Source organism: Notamacropus eugenii, chromosome 2 (assembly GCF_028372415.1).
Source record: "Notamacropus eugenii isolate mMacEug1 chromosome 2, mMacEug1.pri_v2, whole genome shotgun sequence".
NCBI classification, from domain to species: Eukaryota; Metazoa; Chordata; class Mammalia; order Diprotodontia; family Macropodidae; genus Notamacropus; species Notamacropus eugenii.
Window position 1 is genome coordinate 344,101,695 of NC_092873.1, and position 20,626 is coordinate 344,122,320.

At 40.3% G+C, this 20,626-nt stretch overlaps 2 protein-coding genes across 2 annotated transcripts in view; both read right to left on the bottom strand.

The window, feature by feature from the left end:
* TACO1 (translational activator of cytochrome c oxidase I) overlaps positions 1-19,516 on the bottom strand; it is a 32,834-nt gene extending 13,318 nt beyond the window's left edge. Inside the window, exons 1-3 of the mRNA XM_072645853.1 lie at positions 4,694-19,516; positions 2,063-2,169; positions 511-638 (exon numbers count right to left, since the gene is read on the bottom strand). Coding sequence (XP_072501954.1) covers positions 511-638; positions 2,063-2,169; positions 4,694-4,946 — 488 coding nt within the window. The 5' untranslated portion in view covers positions 4,947-19,516. The remainder of the gene's footprint in view (positions 1-510; positions 639-2,062; positions 2,170-4,693) is intronic.
* A 137-nt stretch (positions 19,517-19,653) lies between these two features.
* The window catches only part of DCAF7 (DDB1 and CUL4 associated factor 7), a 30,327-nt gene continuing 29,354 nt past the window's right edge, over positions 19,654-20,626 (bottom strand). The window contains exon 7 of the mRNA XM_072645852.1: positions 19,654-20,351. Coding sequence (XP_072501953.1) covers positions 20,179-20,351 — 173 coding nt within the window. The 3' untranslated portion in view covers positions 19,654-20,178. The remainder of the gene's footprint in view (positions 20,352-20,626) is intronic.

Consider the following 20,626-nt stretch of genomic DNA (forward strand, 5'->3'; position numbering starts at 1 on the left):
GAGGGCCACATGTGGCCCTGAAACCTCAGGTTTCCCACTCCTGTCCTAGAGTTTCTCTTCAAAATCACTTGAATATTTTCCCCCCTTATCCTAATTCTACTTGTTTTCATCTCAAATTGGGGTTTGTAGGATGAAGAGAGCTATCTTTCTACTACAGAAATTCTGTATAATCTATTCCCTGAATACTTTGTTTCAAGATTAGGATACTTTATTATTGGGGACTGAAAAAGAACTTCAGGTAAACTAAATGAAAAAGACTTTCAGAAGCCTCTAGTCAGAAAATCAAAAGCAGAAAGTTGTTGGACCCTAGGCTCCAAGAAGGTCTAGGAGGATCACAACTGAAACAATAATAAACACTGCTTGAACTGAGATAAGTTCTCTTAGAACTAGCATTGTCAGAGAAAGCAAACAACTTTCCCAGGAGAGAATGAGGAATTAGGCTCCTGGCTCCTCCACCTACCACCACTCTCCCTCCCAGCCCTGCCCCCCCAACCAGCTCCTACCACACACCCATGTTTGTTCAGGATGTGCTTGATGGCTGCATGGCACCTGGCAGCACTGTCAGAAAGTACCTCAATGAGTATAGAAGAGCCACCTGGGCCTCGTCCTTCATAGAGAAGATAGATGTCCTTGTTCTTCTGCAAAAAGTAATACCAAAAGAGCTAAGATTTAACCATCTCCATCTTATTCACTGCATACTATATGTAACTTGGACTAGAGTCAGGGTCCTCATCACTTAAAATTATTTCTAACATTTATGGACAAGGTCTTAGTGATCCTTCATCTCACCTACGATCAAGTATGGTTAGGGTGAATAGCTACAGGTCCTTTTCTCAACCTGGAATATTTGTTTCCCAAGCTGGACACTTGTTTCTGTGTTCTTTGTGCTGCCTCAGAGATTACCAAGCACCAAAAACCCATAGTCTTCCCAGCCTAAAGACTATCAATGGCCTTACAGCTACAGGGGCAGTAGAGGCAAGGCCTCTCAGCAAAGGTTTTTCATACCACAAAGTCCGCTTTAAAGTTCAGCACACAAGAACCCAGAAGGTCTTCCCCTCCTAGTTGGACTTTGCTGTTGTTATTTTCTTCTTTCCTTAAAAGGGGACATCCCTTGAGAAACTACTTTAAAAAGGTCTATTCATTGAATGGGTATATCTCACTCAAAGTGAGAATCTGATAAGACCTTAGCCTAAAATGGCCAAGGTCCCACACTGCTTCCTGGGCCATCTCCAGCTGTCCTGGTGAATGTCAGGTCACTGGACCCAGATGGCTCTGAAGGAGAAAGTGAGGCTGGTGACTTTGCAAAGCCCTCCCTCACTCAAATCAAAGTCAACTGCAAGTCATGGTCCTCTTCGAGAATGAAGGACAAACACAACAACCTGCTGTTTGGGAAAGAAAGCACGAAGGACTACTGCATTACTCAGACATATCTGGCACAAAGCTTGCCTAGTAATTGTCCCTCAGCTCTTCCTAAGGAAACCTGTTTTCTGGGGATTCCCTTCCTTTGCTGGCTCCATTGTATTGCTTTTTTGTAGTTGCTTTAACATATTTGAAATTTTCCTGGAATCCTAATCTCCCAGCTTCCTCACTGTTTACTGACTTCCCAGAGTCCTACAGAACAGATACTTCCTCTCCAGTTGTGAGTACTCCCTCCTGCCTCTCTCTCTCCCTGATCTGGGTCCAGCTGTCATACTGAATGATGAGGTAATGGCTTTTTTCAAAACCAGTCACCAAGAATGTATGCTGGCATCTCTCAATCTCATCCTTCACCCACCATATTGCAGGCTCCCATACTATCTATGCTGGACTTCCCTAAGTACTCTTTTCCTGCTTCCTCTGGGAAGTAACAGGCTTAAGGGCCTTCAGGAGTGGTTAGAGGTTGGAACAATGAAGATATGGGTAGAATATAAACTAAGTACAACTATCTGAACTACTGCAGTTCCAAGCTGTTAGCATAAGGGGCAGCCTTTCTCCAAGATAATTTAAGGAGCTTCCTTTAGGCATCCAAACCCAAGTGGTACAAGAAATAGCAGGTAAGGTAAGGTAAATAGAAGGTAAGTACCTCACTTTTCAGTGCTGCCTCAATAGTTGACTTTGGCATGTTTTTGCTTCGACACAATTTCAGGAGGTTGGCCAGATTGCTGTTTAACTCGGGGTTGGGGCCCCCTTCTGTGGAAGAAGACAGACTAAGTGAGATAATTTTTTCTTATTTCTGGTTCCCTCACATCAAAAAACCATATATAGTTAAAATGGGCTAAAAAGGTTTCTTCTTTTCTCAATAACTTCTTTGATTAGTGTCCATGTTTATATCTAACAGCCCCTACACATTCTCCTTGTTAACTGTGAATAAATCAGGAAACATGTCACTTTAATATTCTTGTCCCTTCAACAAAGTACTGTGCTTAAAGATTCTAAAGCATAAGTCTGAAAGTAGAGAGAGCCAAAAACACTTTGTCCCATCTATCACCACCCTGGAACCCAAGGTGGAATGGGGAGGGGGAAGGGGAAGACTCTCTAATACATGTCAGAGAGGGAACTTTTCCTTATACAAAAAGGGAAAGCAAGGAAGTCATATTTGGAGCTGCCATCTCCTTGGCCCAACTCCAATGTGAACTTGGAAGACTGCAGTATCCTATTCCCTTTTCCAACCCTTCTGAGATCTTAGTTGGCTATACAGAATATACAGAGGGGACACTTAAGTCTTGTGTGTGGTTTCCTTTTCCCATACCCGGTGAGGACACAGGGTTGCCACATAATCATTCATTTTTGAGGCATCTGCCACAAAAATGAAGGAACAGAAATGGGTAAGAGAAGCAACTGATCAAGATTCCTCATTTTCAAATTCCTTCTAATTGCTGCCGTAGAAGGCCCTAATTTAATAGAATCATTTTCCATGGAAAACGAGTAAAAACTCACACAAAGTCAAGAAAGTTTGTACACAGAATTTAAACAAACCTCACCTCTAGACAGCATGGAGTGTATGGGTATGTTTATGATCCGAAGGGGAGGAAGTTTGGAAGGAGGGAATACTAAAAGAGACCAACTAAGTTAAAAGGTTTTTACTGCTTTTAGAGGGAAGAAATGAAGAGGAATTTCAAACTGGAGAAAGATATTATTTCCACCTAAATTTCAGGAAAGTGAGTATATGCTTGGAAGTTTAAAAGAGTGATAAAGGATGAAATGAGTTAGAAGTTATGATGAACATGACTATGAACAACATAAAAAAATAAGAAGAGAACTCCATCATGGCCCTTTCATAGCTATGGCTAGGAGGAAAAATATTAAAAACAACAAAAAAGGGAATTGAGTCAATCACAAAAGATAAAATAGAAAATTTTGATTACAAGAAATCAAAAAACTTTTGCACTAACAAAATCAATGCAGCTAGGACAAGAAAGGAAATGGTCAATTAGGAAAAAAATTTCTGTATCAAGTATCTCTGATAAGGATTTAACATCCAAGATTAATAATGGAACAAATACAAATACATAAGACCAAAAAGAGCCATATTCCTCAATGGATATGCGGTCAAAACAATATGAACAGGCAGTTAGTTCTCAAAAGGAGAACTGCAAGTTATTAACTATACGGAAGACTGCTCCAAATCACTAATAGTGAGAGAAATGCAAAAAACCCTAGGGTTTCATCTTACATGCAGCAAATTAGCAAAGATGACAAAAGATGAGTACAGTTGATGTTGGTGGAGCTCTGACTTGCTTTAACTGTTCTGGAAGGCAATTTGGAATTATGATAAGAAAGGGACTGTCAAAGCCTTTTGACTCGGACACTCAACCGCTGGCATATATCCTAAGGGGGTCAGAGGTCCTATAGAGACCACAGCACCACATTTTGTAGTAGAAAAGGACTGGAAACAAAGCAATGTCCTTCAACTGGGGAATGGCTTAAAAAATCCTGGTGCATGAATACAATGGAATGACTAGAGAGGAAGAAATGAGAAATCTAAGGCATTCAGAAAAGCATGGGAAACATGAATTCATACAGAATGAAGTAAAAAGAACCAGGAAAACAATACGCACGATGACTATTAGCAACGTAATAGAAAAAATGAAACAATGCTGTGTGACTATGAAGACCACGAAACTGGGCCCTGGAGAGCCGAGGGGGTGCTCTGAGGTGCATCTCGCAGCAGGAGGGCTTGGGGTACAGGGTGCTGCATTCACGGTCTGACTCAGGAGACCTGTGCCTTTGTTACACAACTGTTTTCCCCCCTTTGTTTTTGATTTTTTTGTTCCAAGGGAACTGGCTGAGGGTAGGGGGTGGGCGAGGAGTCAGAGACAGGCTGGGGAAGGAGAGTAATGCAAAGCCAAAGCTACACTTCCCCGTCCCCTCGCTTGCAGCGCCTCGCTTCTGTGGATTATCTCCGACTTATCTCGTACGCACTGTCTTCCCCACTGAAGACCCCCCAGGAAGCAGGACTGTCTTTAGGCTTTCTTTGTACCTCTGCCCGGCAAACAGCAGGGGGCGAATAAATGTGTGGACTAAAGATATCAATATTAAAAATAAAATAAAATGAAAATCCTCAAAAGGTATTGACCACAAAAAAGGGTGCGTGTGGAAAACTAAGGAGAGAAGGGAACAAGGCTCGGGAATCTCCAGGGCCTCCCCGAAGGAGCGGCGGGGCTCGGGTCCGGTCCGCCCCCTCCCTCCGCCCTCCGGCCGACCCCACGCTCACCTTTGACAGCAAAGCGGATGAGCCTCGAGAGCTTGGTGAAGACCTGGCTCCGGGCCGTGTCCTTGGGGCCCTTGACGTGCCTGACTTTGGACCACTTGTTGTGGCCGGCCGGGGTCGCGGCGGACAAGCGCAGGGCCCGGCCCGGCCGCATCGAGGGCCCGAGCCGCAGCGTCTGCCCGCAGCCGGCCGGCCCGATGGCCGCGAGAGGCCTCAGACCGCAGGCGGCGGCTCCCCGGAGCCCGGCCGCCGCCATCCGCCCCGCCAGGCCCTGCCGGGACGCCTCCCCGCCGCACTCGTCCGGGACCGCCGCACTCGTCCGGGACCGCCGCACTCGTCCGGGACCGCCGCACTCGTCCGGGACCGCCGCACTCGTCCGGGACCGCCGCACTCGTCCGGGACCGCCGCACCGCGACTTCGACCCGAGTCCGCCTCCGGAACTCGTCCGTCCGCTTCCTCCGGGCTCGAAACTCTGGTTCCTACTTCAGAGGTCCTGCCTCCGCGCCCGGGCTGGCGCTCGGCTTGGACAGGAGCTAAGCTGGCGTCCCGCCAAGCACGTGGCTTTCCCCCTAGTGCGCGCTTAAGGCCTTCCCCCGTTCGTTCCTACGTTGGCTCGTCTGTCACTAATTGTTCCTCCCAAGCTCTTCCCGAGTCCCAGGTCCGAACAGGCTCGTAGTTGAGAGCAGCCTTGGAGATCATCTAGTTCAAAGGTCAAGTTTTTTTGTCATGCACCCCTCTGGCAGTCTAGTGAAGTCAGCGGGACTCTTCTCAGAATAATGCTTTCAAATACATAAAATTATTACAAAGGGAACCAATTATATTGAAATACGGAAATCAAATTTTAAAAAAATTATGGGCCCTAAGAACCTTGACCAAGTGTAAGCCTTTAATTTTTAAAAATTAGTTTTTATAGCATCTAGCACCAGTGGCTGAATACATAAGTAGGCCTTTTTAAGTGCTTGTTAATTGATCGCTATTTTTATCTTACATCACAGTCATTTCAACCACGACTCCCTAAAAATAAAATTTTCCAAAGCAATACATTAAAAATGTTTATCATATTCTATCCTACTACTGTTTCCTCTTTGCCATAAGAGGTATGTTTCATTATCTGTTCTTCAGTACGCTTGATTACTCAGTTACATTTACTTTTGATCATTTAAAAATTTTTCTTTTTAATTAGCAAGCTCTGATTTTTCTTTTTCTCTTCCTCCCACTTCCTTAAAACTTACTGGGGTGAAAAACTTTAACAAATATCCAAAACGAAGCAAAACAAATTCCATATTAACCACGTTCAAAAATGCTCATTTCATTCAGTATCTTGAGCCAATTACCACCCTGTCAGGAGCTGGATAGTCATGGACAATCAAAGGTCTTCTGGAATCATGATTGGTTGGTTGCATTCACTGGAGTTGTCTTTCAAAGTTATATCTTCAGGATACTATATAAATTGTTCTGATACTGCTTACTTCACTCTGTATCATTTCATAACTGTTCCAACTGTGAAGGGAATCTATCCTGTTAGTCATTTCTACAGCCCAATAGTGTTCTAAACCCTTTTGTTTGCAGTTCTTTACTACAATAAAAAGAGCTGCTATGTTTTTGTACGTATGGGTCATTTTCCTCTTATCTTTGCTCTTGTTAAGATACAGGCCTAGGAATTATGTAGCTTATTAAAAAAGAATGCAGTTTAATGACTTTTTAGGTACAGTTCCAAATTGACAGTATCTGGACCAATTTAGCAATGATGCATTGGTGTGCCCATTTTCCCTAAATTCAGCTCCACCAACAGTGTAACAGTATGCCTATTTTTCTGAAGCCTCTCCATGCCATTTGCCATTTCCCCTTTTTATCATCAGTGTCAATCTGTTGATTGTGAACTGGAACCCTCAGTTGTTCTGGTTTGAATTTCTCTAGTTTGAGAATTTTTTTTTCACGTGGCGGTTGATAAGCAGAATTTCTTCCTTTGCAAACTATCTGTTCATATGCTTTGACCAGTCGCCAATGGGAAAGACATTTTTGCTGTTGCAGTCTTAGTTCTATTCCCTACAGCATTAGTTCACACAGATCTTAATCATATTTCCCTGAATACTCACTTCTTACTACACAGTACTTGATTATATTCATATAATATGGGATTTTGCTTTTCAGTCAATCCCCAAATAATGGGTAGACCCATTTGGTTGCTAGTTTTTTACTACCAGAGTACTGCTATATTTTGACACATTGCCAATTATTTCTGTCCTTGGGGTAGGTCCCATAGTGGGATCAAAGGGCAGCTTAGTCACTTGTATGTGGCACTGGCCAATGAGGGCCCAGTGCTTTTGAGCCCTTCCTGGTCAGTTACACTGAGCATATACAATTATCTCCTTCCTGGTTTCAAGCCTGAAGATGCAGAGGCTTGATAAGACTATTTCAGGCCTTAGGTAACTCCTGGGATTGGTTGCTGTATAGGGTTAAGTAACTGAGCCAGAACTGAGTCCACATACAAAAGAATTGATATATCCTTTCCTTGGCCCTTTTTGCTTTTCCTTCCTTGCAGGAAGAGAATTGTTGTGAGCCTCCAGGTGAGTGGAGGGGCAATGACTTCGGCTGCCTTGACTCCCCATCTGGCCACCACATGTTTCTGATCCCATGGTGCATTTTTGGTATTTTCATTTTTTCCTGATCTTGTGGAAAGAGTATCCTCAGATGTGGCTACCCAGTCAAACAATGAGATCTGACGATTCATCAAAACCAAGATTGCACTAATAACTGAAGTATGAATAGCAGCCAAACACAGTGCAGAGTCAACCCAGCCTAGCAGCGGATTGACCTAAGTCCTATAAGAAGCTAGAGTAGCTAACAAAGGAGTAACTCATCTATACTGGGCTATACCACACCCAGAAATGAAGTTGGTGAGGACTCCTCAAAAGGAAGAAATGGACTCCAAGGGCCTGGAGATACTCCTTGACTTATGTATGTTCCCTATGTGGGTGCTTTAATTTCTTTGCGCTTCCAAGTTAAGGGCCACTCTCTCCAGGGATCTAGTATGTGCAGATGGGGAGAATGGACCCCAGTTTGGGGTTGATTCTGTACTTGGCCTTGCCATATGTCCTCAGTAACTACCCCTTTATAAAAGCTAATTGATATCAACTGGTTCATCAATATTGGAACATACTAGACATACTGGAAATTTCTGTCCCTGAGGGTTACCTCTATAATCTTAAGGTGGATATGTTACCCAATGCAGGGACCCAATGGGGCAATATGAATGGGGGTTGAGAACCTGGCCCAGAGGGAGTACTACATTTGCACAGTTGCAAACTGATATCCAGGACAGATCACTTCACAGTCCCTGGTTTCTGCTGGGAACTATTTACTCGACAAATGAATCAGAGCAGACATAGGAAGTGTCCTGAATGAAAATGTTTTAAAATGTTTTTTTACAAAGAAAATCAGAAAATATACTCAGAAAAGGAAGAGAAAGAAGAGGAATGGAACAAAACAAAACAAACAAAAAAACAACCTAACAAACAAAATGCCAATATACCACATAGCCATCAGGTTTAGGAGCCAGACTGGATTAAGAGGCTTACAGACCACAAATGTAGAATTTTTCCTAGCTTCTTTATATTTTCTGGGCCCTTCCACAGAACAGTTATGAATTGCCAAGGAGAGACTATGACATCCTGGACAGCAGCATCATGGCCAGCATGCCTAAAGTAAGAGTTTGCAAAGGAAATGTGCTAAAGCAGCTTGAGATGGCTCAGAAGAGTCAACTGTTCAGTTTTCAGTGTGAGCATTTACACTTCTGAAATCAACAAACCTAACAAATAAAAGCTTCATTTTTCTTTCTGATGCTGATCATCTAGACTTAAGAAAGTGATGGAGAAAAATGTTAAAAATTAAAATTAACCGTAAAAGTGTGTGATGTGCATACATTCTGTTTTCTGAAGAATCAGCTGTTAAGAAACATAACACATTCCTGGTGTGCAGGACCCAGGGTTGGAGGACATCAGAATGTGAAGTCAAAGATCCGAGGTGCTTTTCAGCTTTTAGTGTTCACCTGTTAGCCAACCAGAGATTATCAATTGCATCCTTAATGGCTGAATGGCGTTACCACTTGCACCAGAAAGTGACGACTTTTCTCCTATAGATGAGAGCAGTATTTGGGAGAAAAATAGACTTGTTTTTCACAAAAGCTTCCTTGGCTCCTTGGAAAGGAGTTCAGACTGAATTACTCCACAGGTTTCCTTGGGAAGAGTAAATGAATAAATTCAAACATTAACACAATTGTTGCTGTTAGCCCCTGGCTCTTTCACCCAAGCAGAAGACATCTGCTTGAGAGGAGGTTCAATAATATGTTTAATATCTCTATTTCTTGCACTACATCTACCTAACGTATGAAAACGTTTTTCTTTTGAGTCATGCAGCATAATGGGGAATGGGGAAAGAAGAGAAGCATCTTGATGGGAAATGAGACACAAGCGCTACTAAGATAAATTTTGGAAATTTGTTGGCAAAAAAATTTCATGTGTGGGCTTCAGAAGATGGAGTTGTGTTGAATACTGTATAAAAAACCCTAGTTCTACTCTAAAAGCATGGTGACTAGCATGTAGGGAAGAAGTTACAACATATGGCTCCAGTTGCAACATACTAACAATTCTACTAAATATGTGGATCAAATTTTCTTCTCCTACCTACCTTTAGTAGTACTTCTTTTTATAAGGGGCCCTACATTCTTATCATGTATGTGTGATTTCTATCTTTATCTCTACATTAACTAACCTTTCCAGCTTTGTGTTGAGTACAAATTTGATAAAAATCTATCTTATGTACTATCTTATCCAAGTCATTGATGTAAACAGTCTAGCAGCATAAGGCCAATCACAGATCCCTGAGGCTTTACTGAGACCTGTCACTGAACCATTAATGACTATTCTAAATTCCACCATTCAATGAATTCTGAATCCATCTAAATTTACCATCATCAGTTTACCACTTTTTTAATTTCACTGTCATTCTCTTCTTAATGTCACTATCATTTCCCACTGACTCCAAGAGAACTTTTCCTTGTAACATGTAAGAAAAATCAAATAAAACATAAATTGGCCACATCAGAAAATGTCTTATTTCACATTTCTAGTCCACTATCTCTGCCAAGAGGCAGTGTTATTATCCTTCTGAAGTTATTAGTTCACAAGTCTCCATCTTTTCCATTAAAATGACTTTATCAAATGCTTTGCTATGTAATCTGGGTAAACTATAGTAGTCCCCTGATCTACCAACATAATCCTTTCCCAAAATAAGGAAGTAAGCTTAGTCTGGCATGATTTGCTTTTGAAGTCTCTTTGAGATCACCTCTTCTTTTTCTAAGTGTTCTTTTTAGTAATGATATTTTTAGTAACACGTTTAGAATTATCTAAGATCAAGCTCACTGACCTATGGTTTTAAGACTCTTTTCTCTTCCTTCTGAGAATTAGGACATTTAGTCCATCTCTATTCTAGCAGCCTCTTTCCTGTCCTCCATCATCTTTTGAATAACACTAACAAATAGCTTAGAAATCACATCCACAAGTCCTTTAAGAACTCAAAGATGTAGTTCAGTTGGGCTAAGTAACTTGAATTCATCACACTCTGAATAGGCACTCTCTTACAATATCCTTACTTATCCTGGGTATCAAGCCCTTATAAGCTAATTTTCCAGTCCAAAGATCACTGTCCTTGGCAGAGAAAACAGAAGCAAAATTAAAACTGAGCAGCTCAGTTTTTTCTGTTATCAGTTACCTCACATCTGACTTCTACAATATTCTTTTCATTCCCTTGCCACTACTACCATAGTGCTGTTACACTGTTGTATCCATCCTCTGCAACTTGTTCTTGTCTTCATCTTCTGTACATATTTCTTTCCAGTCTAGATTGGTGAGTTCTCAGTATGCCCACATCAATCACTTCAGACAAGGTCCATTTTTACCTCATCAGAATTGTTTCCTTTGTCTCTTCACAATTTCCTTCTTGAGAGTTTCCTATCCCTCCTGGGTTGACTTCCCCTGTAATCAATCAATAAGCATTTTAGTTGTGGAATCCTACCTAGCCCTTCTTAGAACCCTTTGAAATCTGTTCTCCCAGAATCTAGATCCATGTCAGACTTCACTTCCCTTACAATATTCTCATCATTTCCTAGCAACTGGTTTCTCCTTACTAGTGAGAACCACATTCAGAACAGAATTTCGGCTGATTGATTCTTCCATTTTTTGAAACTAAGTCTCCCTCTCTCATCCAGGCTGGAGATGAAGGGCTATTTCCTGTTACAAGGGTCCTGTTTCATTACTGGTAAACACAGGATGCTCTATTTCTGACCATGGATGGTTCATCCCTCCTCAGACAACTTGATGACCCTCCCACTCCTGGGGACTCGCCATACTGATACTGGACCTAGTGTAGTTCAGAACTCTCACGCTCAAATGATCCACCAGCCTCAGTCTCCCAGGTAGCAGGGATTACAAGCACCATCATGCTTAAGTATTTCCTCCACCTTACGAAGGATAAAATTATCATTAAGGCAAGTCCAGAAGTTATACACTGTTTTCTCACCATGTTTTCTCCCTCTGATTCCTAGATATTTGTACATAAGAATATCTTAGTAATAACAATGAGAAAGCCAGCATAGCCATTGATATTTTACAAAAACAAAAATAAAAAACTACAGAATAGTTCAATTTCCTTTCCACAGTGTCTCTCACTCCCTTTTTCATTTAAGGAAAGAGCCTTGGGGAGAATGTAAGAACTAAAATGAGTTTCTAACCAAAAGTTAAATCACAGTTGAACTGAGAGTTCCAGGCAAAGCAGTTAAGTTCAGAAAGGAGTTTAGCATTCAGCAGTTAACAGAATAATTCAGAAGAGAAGCAATTAAGAAGTTCTCAGATAAATTTGATCTCAGCCATTGGTTGAGAGGAAAATGATGAGAAGATTGCAGAAACCTAATATATTATTTAACTAACTGTAGATAATGGTAATCCTCCTGCATGCTAACCACAGCACATCCAGTAAACCCATATCAGAGTTGCAGGTGGCTCTTGAGATAGTATCTCAACAAAGGACTATAGCTGAGGGGCAAGAGAAAGTTGACATGGCAAGCAGACAGAGCAAACTGAAAGAGCTGTAGCCTCTTCCCAGCAGGGGAGAGGCTTGCTAACCATAGCTCTCCCAGTTCAAGGCCCAGGGATGGTGGAGGCATATGAAAGAGCTATAAGCATGACACTATTAACGGAAGTTGTTTGAGAGTACTAGGTGACCCAGAAAATAGCCAGCATTAATGAACAGCTGAAATGGAAAGCAACACTTAGTGTGGAACAACAGAGCAAACTCTTGGCAGAAAAAAGCATCATTACCACAGGAGACCCAGGAAGCTCTTGAGTATTGCCCTCATTACACCCCCTCATATCTGAATGCCATGGAGTGAAGTGGTTCATTAGTGAGAACTAGGAGGTCAAATTTGCCCCTCTACTTTAGAACCTCTAATTTATCTTGTTTGTTTCCTAAACTTGGGCATCTGTGTATATATAACACAGGCATGTTAGGCCCTTATCTTACTAAAAGCTTCTTTTTTTGTATTTTGTCTGTGAAAAAATTAGAAGAAATGAAAGCATACATAAATACAAGCTATTATTACAATGGCTAAACCTCCACTATTTTGGGGGGGGGAAACTCAGCCAAAGCAGGTCATGGGGCACCTGTGGTCCTCCATTTAAGGAGCTTTCACAGTGTAATATATGAGACTTCCATTTAAGGAGGTTTCTACAACAAGGTCTAGGGAAACTTACCTTACTTTGGCCATTCTGCTAATTTAATTGGCGATAGCATGCTACAAATGTGTTCCCCCTCTTTAAGTCCTTACTCATAAACCCTACTTATGGCATATACTCCACACAGGCTTATTTCCACAAGACTTGCAGGAAAGAGCCCATTACTCTGCATTTGCTCCCCAATTATGCTTAGCAGCTTGAGGTGTTCTCTTCTACTTCAGCAATGCTCTCTAGCTCCAACTTTTAGAGATAAAGGAATTTTTATTTAAGGTACATAAAGAAAATTTATATTTATACTGGGGCAGTTGTAGTAACTATAGGGAAAGTCAGATGTGAACATAAAGATGTAGGTATATATAATACTGTCACAGATAAAGTAAGATGGATTGCTCTGTCCCATCCATAATCAGAAAATTTTTTTCCTATGTTAACATTTTGCTTTCAACTTCATTAGCACTAATGGCCAAAATTATATGCCTATCAGAAAAGAAACATTCTACTCTTCCTTAAAAATCATGATCTATCAATATTTAGATGACCAGGTGCATACCTCAAGAAAGGTAGGAGTAAGTCACAGAAGCCCCATGAAGGGCCAACATTATCACAAGGATAAAGAGAAATTAACTTGGAAGGGCAGTCTCCAGGGGAGTGCCCAGGAATCTAATGTTTGGCTCTGTCTGTTTAATATTTTTATCAAAGGCTTAAATAAAGGCTTACCTTATCAAATTTACAGATAAAGTAAAGCTAGTAAATATAGTTAACACCCTGGATGGCAAGGATCATGATTCAAAAAGTCCTTGACAGACTAGAATGTTGGGCCAAATTTAATAACGTGAAACTCAACAAGGATGAAAGTAAAGTCCTACATTGGGTTTTAAATTTTTGTTTCTGCCAGGGTGGTGGCACATGATTTTAAACCCTTTCTCCTGGAGGATGCTGAGGCTGATGGATCACTTGAGCTCTGAGATGTGGTAAGGCAAAAACCTGAGGCAAACACCAACTGAATGTCTGAAGTAAGTCCAGCATCTATATGGTGAGCCTCTAGAAGTGGAGAGACACCAGGCTGCCTAAGCAACGCCTCGGGTCAAAAATAGTCAAAAACAGAAGGTCAAAGCTTTTATGCCAATCAGTTGTGAGTGGCTCTCACTGCAAGCTGGGGCAAGGCAAGAAGACATAGTTTCAACTAAAGAGGCTAATAATCTTGGTATGCACTGAGAGGTATAGTTTCTAGGAATAATGAATTATAGTTGTTGTCCGTCCCAACCCCCCGTACTCTACCAACTTGACAGAGATGGCTTAGAAAGGAGAGATCCTATTCCAGATTTGTCATTTCAAATCACCTTATTACACTACCATATCTAATCTATTAAAGCAGATTATTACCAGGTCAAGAAGATGAGATCTAATATCAACTGACTAAGGTTTCATGAGTTAGTTATCTCCCAAAGAATGGCTTTGGTGTCAAAGAAAGACAGCTTGAATGTAGGTATGAATTAATCACAAGAAGAAATGCAATTAATCTACAAATGTTCAAGTTTTATTACAAAGTATGAAAAGGCAGATAATAATGTACTTCTTACAGAGGTGGTTGAAACTTAAGAATAAAAAAGTTAGAAATCTGAATAACCTACTGAAGATACAGAAAATTATAAAGTTAGAGGTGTAACACTGCACTGTAAGGTACCTTCAAAACTGCCTAAAATGTATGGAACTTCAGCAATGTGGTTCCACTGTGGAGTGTTAAAAACGGTTATCACAAAATTCCACATATGATCAATTCCTGTAAAAAAATAACGTATTGATAACTGAACATTATAAAAGGAGATGAAGCAGGCTTCCTTTCTACCTGACCATACTGTGCCAAAAAACTACTCTAAGCTATAAAATATAAGCACATAAAAAAAAGTATGCAGACACACTAAAAGGAAAGAAGGCCAGCTGTTATTGCTTAGCCTACTTCAGAGAACGGGAAATCTGTATTTTCTGTGTAGAAGTTTGTATAGTCATGCTACAAATTCACACTCTGGGAAAACGTAAAGGGTTATCTCACAAAAGGGTCATATGGCAGAAAAGAATACAAGGAAAACAAAGTAAATGTCTTCTTGACTAAAATAATTCAAAGCTTTGCTCAACAAGTTTAATTAATATACTATACAATGCTAGCAACTCAAGTAAAAAAGTTCCTTTGAAAAATGTATCATGAGTTCAGATTCACCAGGTTTTCCCAAAGGATGTTGTATTTATCACTTCTATAACAGCTTTTCTCTTTGTTTTTTTAGTGTCTTCTCATTCTGATGTTATGCATTAGTCAAAGCCTCTCAGAGGGCACTTGTATGCTTCCTTATTTAAAGATCACACCTAGGAAGCAACCTAAAGTCCCATAATCCCATCTCTTGTGACTGCAATGCCCAACTGAAACCTAGCATCAAACTTTATAGCACCTAGGGGAAAACAGAACACAGGAATAGGAGGAGGTTCATAAAGCAAAAGATATCACTGGGCTATTTTCACTGAAGAAAGACAACAATCTGGACTGAACAGTCAGCCAAGGAGGTAGCTGGCAAGGGAAGGCAAATCGCCTTCTGTATTTCACTGCCTATTGCTCAAAACAGGCTTTATTCCAGGGAAAATGCCCTTTAAGCACCTGGGCCCCTCAACACCCCGTGCCCCACTCCCCAAATACCAAAGAGTCAGTGCAGAGAAAATCAACTGCTTTCTAGAAAAAGATGCCACATGCTATACTTTCAAAATAACTGCAGAAGACTAAAGCGGTAGTGTAATTGGACTGGTCCCTCCAGTGTGTGCTTGTTAATTCGTTTCTTCCCAGACAAACAAGGAAGAAGTTACTAAGTGAACACAGAAATTCAAAGTTTAAGTTAAAATAAAGATCCTAGAGAAGGAAACTGTATATGAGTACTAGGATGAATTGATAGGGGAAAGGGTAGAAATGAAGAAATTAAGAGAGAAATCATACAACAGTGTGCAATCTCTCCTCTCCATGACAGAGGGAAGCCATGGTTGGGGGAAAAGCAAATAGAAGTTTACCCACTAAATATCATCTCTAAGTCAGTATACTCTACCCAAAGGCTAGCCTCCCAAGAGCTAAAGGTCAATGAAGACTGACTACAACAGCAGGAGTGGAATACCCATCACTTCCATCTAGACATCAAGATAGCTAGAGGATTTAAAAAAAAAAAAGGCAACCTGAAAATTTGTTCATTCTAGACAATTTTCTCTTAAATTCCCCTCATATTAATATATATGTGCATGTGTGTACATATGTATATATATATACATACATATACATGCATATGTATATATACACGTGTACACACACACACACAGACACTCTGGTAGTCTCTAATACTCTGAAGAACCCTTACAATAATTAAAACCACCACAATTTCTGGGACTATTCTATTTCTTCCCAAGCCCTCTCTGAAAGTTAAGAATTTAATGGAAAAAATTGCCACCAAGACAGCATGTATGTATCCCTTTAAGTCCTATGCTTGAAGGAAAGTTACTCTGAGTACAAATGACCAGATTCTCTATGTAATTTCTAAACTTGTAGAAGCACTCAAAAATCTTGAAGGATTGGTGTATTTATTCACTACCTGCTTCTCTTGCCAGATCTGAGAACTTTGGATCAGGAACAACATAAAAAAACCTCAGCCCAGAGCAAATTTCATTACTCACCATAATAATCAAGAAGAAATAGAATTCAAACAAGAGTCATTTCTGGGAGAAGCTAACAGGTGATCTGTAGCATGGTACATTCCAACTGCAAGTCATTCCCCATAAAGACTGCTTTCTTCATTGACCTAACAACATATTTCAAAATTGGGTGGGGCCAAGGCTAACTGGCTCATTTTTCCTAGTTGACAACTATCAACTTGTGTGGCCAAATGAAGTTAATATGAATTTGCTTATTCTGATACTGTGGAAAGCCAGTCTTTCTCATTGTCCTTCCTAAGAATAAAACAATGGCCTAATACTATTCATAGAGTATGTTAACTAAAAAAAATAAGATAGTAGTCCTACTGCTAAGGTTAGAGGTTATAAAAAGTTCTAGGTTTTATTAGTAATAACATCAGATATATATATATACACACACATATATTGCAGAATATGATGTACTACAACAGGGGAGTGTAAAATCTAGGGAGAAGTACAGTAAAAAAAAAACTGAACATGGAGGAGTGAAAATCTACTGAACTGAACTAATTTTATACCCTGGAGCTGTTGTAAAACAAATTCGGTGGTTTCTGTTGTATAGATACACAAAGAGGTGGGGAAAAAAGTCAGCTCTTGGAGGAAAGGTCCAACTTCATTGAGTCAGGAGGGAAATAGGAGGATAAGACACAATTGAGGGAGTCACTGAATACACATAGATGGAAGAGGTCCATGTAATGAGACCACTAAATGCTAATGATTTTGGTGGGGTGGGAAGGAGTACAGCCTCAGATGAAGTTTTAAATTCTAACTGCAAAGTCAAAGTAGATTTCTGGAGGCCAGAAAGAGCAAACCCATGTGCCTAGTTACAATATCTGTGACTTCCATCTTTCCCAGGTAGTTTAATGTTGGTTGCTGTCAGGAGTTCTTTGGGTCGTCTAATAGAAGACATTTTGAAAATACAATTAACAGCTTGCATGAAAAAGGTTGCTTAGATTCCAGCAAAAATAGCATCACCACTGTTAGAGGAAGGCTGATAATTGCTTCACAGAACCTAATAAAGGGACTGAGATGAAGCACAGGAAGAGTCATGAAACATTTTAGTCTGCACCAGGCTCTAACTGAAATCAATCCACATTATGGATATATAGCTTTTAGGTAAACAGTGACTTTCCACATTAATAAAAATAAATAAAATAAAGTTGTGCCTTAAGGCCTATCCTCCATGGCAAAAAGTCTATAGATATTTAGATTTTGCTTATTTTGAAAAATAAGATGGTCTCATTATTATACAGGGTGTTCCAAAAGTCTGCATGCATTTTTAAGCTATTAAAGCTTCTTAAATGAACTAAGTCTTTTGGGACACTGTGCAGTTTGGGGATAGGACAGAACGGATAGGAAAAAAAAGATAAGCAGTGTTCTTTCAAACAGAAGGGAAGGAAACCAGACCTGAGATAGGCCTGTTTGTAAAGTTAAGAGAGACTCCCAGATACCAGCCAAATAGTATACACTGGAGCAAGAAGGAACTTGGGGTGGTGTAAAAATAGTGGGCCACAATGGCAGGAAGAATGGAAGGACAGCTAAAACTGAATGATGATATTCTGAGTTAGAGAAAGAATAATGAGTACAGAGGACAAAAATAGCAATAAAAATAATTCTTGGCTTTAAAAAATTTAACCACCTTTGTTCAAATATATTCCTTGTTATCCATTTTTAACCTATGTTTCTTTTCGCCTCTAGTTACCACCAATCATCAATAATTCTAGGTGTCAGTTGAGGTAGGGTAAAGAATCTTCATCCAGAACTCAGCTAAGCCTGGTACTTTCCTTCCTTGTGTTTAGCACATGCAGCAGACACCTACAAGACGGGCTTCCACTTTAGCCACGTTCCCTTTAGAAGGTACTGACTACTTCCAAGACTTGACAGCACAAAGCAACCAAGGTGAGGCAGGACTCAAGGTCTTAAGTAAAACCTGCCTTCATCATCAAAAAATTATATGTATAGAGGATTTTGGAAAGAATCGTTTACCCCAAACTCACAGATGATGTGAACACAAACCTAGGAATAAATGTGGAAAAGAATCTTATGTACAAAGAGCCACAAAATCAGGAATTAAATATGATTTTAGGGAGAGTAGTACTGTACAATACCCAGAACTGAAAGGAATCTTTCATTTAACAAATCTATTTGAAATAAAGAAAATTAACTATGACCCTTTATATCACATACATAACTCCCTCTGAGTAAGAAAGATTCTATCAAGAGTTTCCAAGCATCCTACAGAACAAAGTGAGCTGTTTAATTTTTCAGCAGTAAATGACAACAGAATAGCAGGAATGGATAAAAACTCACAAGTTCAAATACTGACTGCTATTTCCAGAGAGCAGTCAATGGGTAGGTCCTCAAACTCCTCTCTCAAGTTCTCCAAAAACTCTATAAAACAAATCCATCCCCAGGAATCTTTCTACAGGAAAGTCCCATATAATTCTCATTCTATGGTACAAACTCAATTACAAACCAATACTTCTAGCTTACAAACAATAATAGTTCCCAGATGCTCAGCAGGGTGGAGGAGGATAGTGGTGTCTAAGATTCTTTTAAATAGTCACTTTCTTAGTGGGTTGGGACTTTAAGTGTAACGTGTATTAACTAATTAGGTATCTCTTATAGGGGACCTTATTTATAGATTAAAGTGCAGGACCATGTTATTTTCAAGAAGGAACCTCACCTCCTATAGGAGTCAGTCTCCAAAGCTGCCAACACACCACATTATATGCTCATTAAATTAAACAAAAAGAAACAATTAAGTCTAACTTAAGAGATTACTCTTGCCAATCAAGCAAGATAGAAAATGGAAAGCTTTGGGATGTGTGTCCTCGCTGGAAACAACATTTATGACACTAGTGGAATTCAGTGAAATTTTCCACACTGGAAATCTACCCTGAACTTAGTTTTTCTTTTCTGTTGTAGTTTTACTGAAACATTCCCAAGAGCAGAGGTGTCAAATCAGATTAAAATGGAATTGAGAAAAATTTAAGAAAACAAAACTACAATAAAATACAGATAACACTACATTTTAAAACTATGCCCATATACAGCCTGCAGTGATCCTTATGCACAGATTAGTGTTCTCCATTTCTATTTAAGTTGACACCACTGTCTTGGAGGATGGCCTCCAAAGAGACAGCCTATCTGCCCAAGTTCTACTACCATTTCTTTAGGTACCAGGTAAGAGAGCATGAAGGTACTACTTCAATTTGCAACATAAAACCTCACACTCTTTTGAGGAGACAGGGATCCCCTGCTTGGGCAGAACCAAGTTAAGATAAAGGTGTGACAAATCAGATCAACAAGTTCATTCAGGCTAGATTCATATAGCTCAGGCAATGACCCAACAAAGCATGGAAGTTGCCTGATGAGCTCAAAGCAGACCAGGCCAAGTTGTGGACCCTGTAAGACACAGGGCTAAGCAGAAACAGAAAGGACTCAATAACAAAGAAAGAATTAGGAAGAGAATATTCATTTCTTAAAAACTCAGTCAACAGATTAAAAAAAATACAAACTTGAAATGTATTAAAGACAGCAAATGACAAAAGGAAAGACTCCTTCAAAACTGATATTTTCTTTCCATTTAAGAGCTAACAAGTGAACTGGATTTGCTGCCTCAGGCAGCTGACAGATACAGATATATGCAGTAGATTAACACAAACACAGCTAGTGCTTATAATGCTCATTAACACAACAGCTGACAAACAAATATACAGAAATTTTTAATTGAGAAAACAAGGGAGAATAGGGGAGAAGAAGAAACCCAACCTCAGAGGCTAAGGAGGCTCCACACATCACTGTGTTCTGAGTCCAGCACAGGCAACGGGTAGACTGGCAAGAAACTCCTAGAGCAGCTTCTGGGTACAGTGGATGCAAAGCAACAAAAGACATACTGGCCACTGGAAACTTGTTCTTACTTTGGGGACAGGGATGGGGCAGAACACATGACCCCTGCCTCTTCGGCATGGACTCCCAACACCATTAAACTCTCAGTATCTCCAGACAGTTGTTGTAGCAGATGGCTATCCAGTCAGGCTGAGTTGATGCCCACTGTACATTGTTGATTTCACCTTCTGCCGTGTAGGCTAAGATAGGGTCCTCAATGGCTCGGGGCATTTGCTGGATATCCCAGATGAGAGCCTGATGGTCATCCGCTAAGACAAGTAAAAACAATAAACTGGATCAAAACTCAGGCAAGAGACAAAGATATTACAGCCATTATTCCCAACGAATTAGAATGGATTCCTCCCAGACCAATTTTAGGAACTCAAGGCAAAGACATTAGTATCAAGTTCCTTCTCAGAAAAGAGCTGCGGACTTCAGAGCTACTGGCTTCCTAAATTTCACCAGAGCATACCAGATTGGGAAACTCTTTTTAGATCCAACGGTGACCTAAGAAAATTCTAACTAAAACTTTAACTAAAGTGCT